The sequence below is a fragment of the Charadrius vociferus genome, unplaced genomic scaffold, assembly GCF_000708025.1.
Source record: "Charadrius vociferus isolate BGI_N301 unplaced genomic scaffold, ASM70802v2 scaffold463, whole genome shotgun sequence".
Lineage (NCBI taxonomy): Eukaryota > Metazoa > Chordata > Aves > Charadriiformes > Charadriidae > Charadrius > Charadrius vociferus.
The window spans coordinates 24,263-26,955 of NW_009647417.1; the positions used below are offsets into that span (position 1 = coordinate 24,263).

At 54.2% G+C, this 2,693-nt stretch overlaps 1 protein-coding gene across 1 annotated transcript in view; it reads left to right on the forward strand.

Annotated features, from left to right (window-relative positions):
* The first annotated feature begins 1,578 nt into the window (after positions 1-1,578).
* Positions 1,579-2,693, forward strand: part of AP2S1 (adaptor-related protein complex 2, sigma 1 subunit) — a 4,864-nt gene continuing 3,749 nt past the window's right edge. The window contains exon 1 of the mRNA XM_009880248.1: positions 1,579-1,662. Within this exon, the coding sequence (XP_009878550.1) occupies positions 1,579-1,662 (84 nt within the window). The remainder of the gene's footprint in view (positions 1,663-2,693) is intronic.

Sequence of the window (2,693 nt, forward strand, 5' to 3'; positions counted from 1 at the left end):
TCTCCATCCATCCCTCCCTCTCTCTCTCCATCCATCCCTCCCTCTCTCTCCATCCATCCCTCCATCTCTCCTCCATCCATCCCTCCCTCTATCTCTCCATCCATTCCTCCATCTCTCCTCCATCCATCTGTCCATCCATTCCTCCATCCAACCCTTTATCCATCCCTCCATCTCTCCATCCCTCCATCCATCCATCTCTCTATCTCTTCATCCATCCCACCACCCATCCCATATCGGGACTGGGGTGGCCCCCACTGAGCTGCAGGACCTTGTGCTCGGCCTTGTTGAACCTCCTGAGGTTGCCGTTGGCCGATATCTCCAGGTCCCTCTGGACGGCAGCTCTTCCCTTGAGGGTACCAACGGCACCGCTCAGCTTGGCGTCACCTGCAATCCCACCAGGTAGGTCATTGATCAAGATATTGAACAGAACTGGTCCCAGTACAGACCCCTGAGGGACACCGCTTGTTGCTGATCTCCACGTGGACGTTGAGCCGTTGACTTCCACCAACGTATACGTGCACACGTATAGATCTATATTTATGGACCAAGCGGAGCCCTTCCCTGGTGTGTTGCCACCAACAGCCCCAGACGCGTTCAACCCAACCAGAGCAAAACCCAACCAGAAACGTCTCCGCGGGGAGGATGAAGCCGTCCATCCCGCCCAACCCACGCGGTTAACGGCTCTGCCACCGGCCGCCTCACCGAGAAGGTACCAGAGCGTTAATCACCCTGCCCCGCCGGCTAACGAACTCAAAACTCACGTTCAAGGCAAATAAACTGGGGCAACATCCAAATGAGTCAGCGAAGACGAGGCCAAAGGATGTCAAAGCCGTACAGATCGCTCAGCGAAGGAGCAAAGACCAACCGTTGAGTGCCAGCCCGGTTGGCCAAGCGCTGGTCCAGACCAATTAAGTCGTCCGTGGCTAGGAGATGACTAACGAGGCTTCGAGCCCAGCGCGAACGCAAACTTCACCTGCCGCGATAGCCACGCCGAAACCTCATGTCACCATAAAAATGGCTTTTACGCACCCAATTCCCCACTGCCGCCGCCATCAACCCGGTTTCCTTCAGATAAACGAGCAGACCTCGTCGCCCCAACCCCTCACCTGCCCTAATTAAGCCAATTCACCCCAAAACGAGGGGGTCACGCGGCCACGAAGCTCTGCGCACACCTACTCCCTGATTTTCCCGGTTTCACCGGAGTTTGGAGGCGGGGAGGGAAGACGCGGCCATGGATCTGGGACGTTATCTCATGGATAGCCTTTCCGCAGGGATTTACGGCCCCGCCGGACGCTCCCTAGCCGAAACGCCCGCTCCCGAGCGGACCACCTCCTCTCCCACCGGCACCAAAAAAACCCACCGCGGTGTACAGGGGCGGCAGAAAATTATCCAGGTTAAATCCCATCCGAAAACACGGACCGCTACGAGATGCTCACGATGGAGTCGCGCAGCTCCGGAAAGGAAAAATATTGTTATTTTCAATCCAAATTGATATTCCCAAAGCGGGAAGCGGGTAAAGCCCAAACCTCTGCAAAAAGATAATAAAAATCACAGTTTGCCGCTGCCTCAAAGTGGGCGATGCCGCGAGGACGGAGGGAAAAGCCACCCGGTGAGGAGCAGCCGCCGTCGGGGAGACGCCGGGAGGGAACCGAGGTCGGCTGGGTGAGAAGGGGGGGGGGGAAAGAAAAAAATAAAGACTGAAAAAATAAAAAAAACAACCAACCGCAGAAGAGTGAAGCGGGTACGGAGAGGGAGGAAGAGCCGGAGAGCAAACCCCGACCCTCTCCGGGAGATGCTGCTCGCGCCGTGCTCCGGCAAAGACGCCCTTTCGGATGCCTCGCTCCCTAAATCCCATCCTCCGAGCCGGGATGAGGAGATGCCCGAGCAAGGAAAGTCCTAAAATCGGATGTTTTACGCAGCTCAGAACCACATCAGCCTTCTTTTTTTAATATTTTTTGGGGTTTTTTTAAGGTGGCAGAGGGAAAACCGAAGGTTGCCGAGGTCCGGAGGGGAGCGGTGCCGCCCCGAAACGTGAACGGAGATACGGAGGGGGGGGGGGTAAACAAAAAAAAAAAAAAAGGAAAAAAAAAAGAATTTAAATTTATTTTCCCGAGCACCACCAAAAGCCTGACGAAGCACGTTACCCTAATTAAGCTTCCCCAAATCGGGAAGGAATAAGGAAAGCAGCGGGAGCCCCCGGCGCAAGAGAGGGCATCCTCCGGCGGCGCAGCCTCGGCGCCCGGCTCAGCACCTTTTTTGGGTTTTTTTTTCTTTCGCAAAATTTAAGAGCTTTCTCAAATCCGGCCCCGGTCGGCAGGGAGAAAGCAGAAATCAATGAATTCAGGCCATTAAAAATTACATCACCAGCCGGCCCCGAGCGCGCGTCAGGCCCCGTTCTTTATCTCTGCGGATTTAAACGCCAATTACCGGCGGCTCGTGCCGGCTTGGCCGGCCGCAGCGGAAAAAAAAAAAACCCAACAACCAACCCCCCACACACACACACACAAAAAAAAAACAACCCACCCAAAAATCACTATCGAGAAATCAAAGCCTCCGTTTCCGTTCAAACCCCCAAAATATAAAGAATCATTGTGCGAAGCTTAATCTGCCGGCGAACGCCTTAACCGTTTCCACAGCCGGCGCCGTCAATTTATTACCGAATAAAAAAAAAAAAAAAAAAAGCCAAAAAAAAA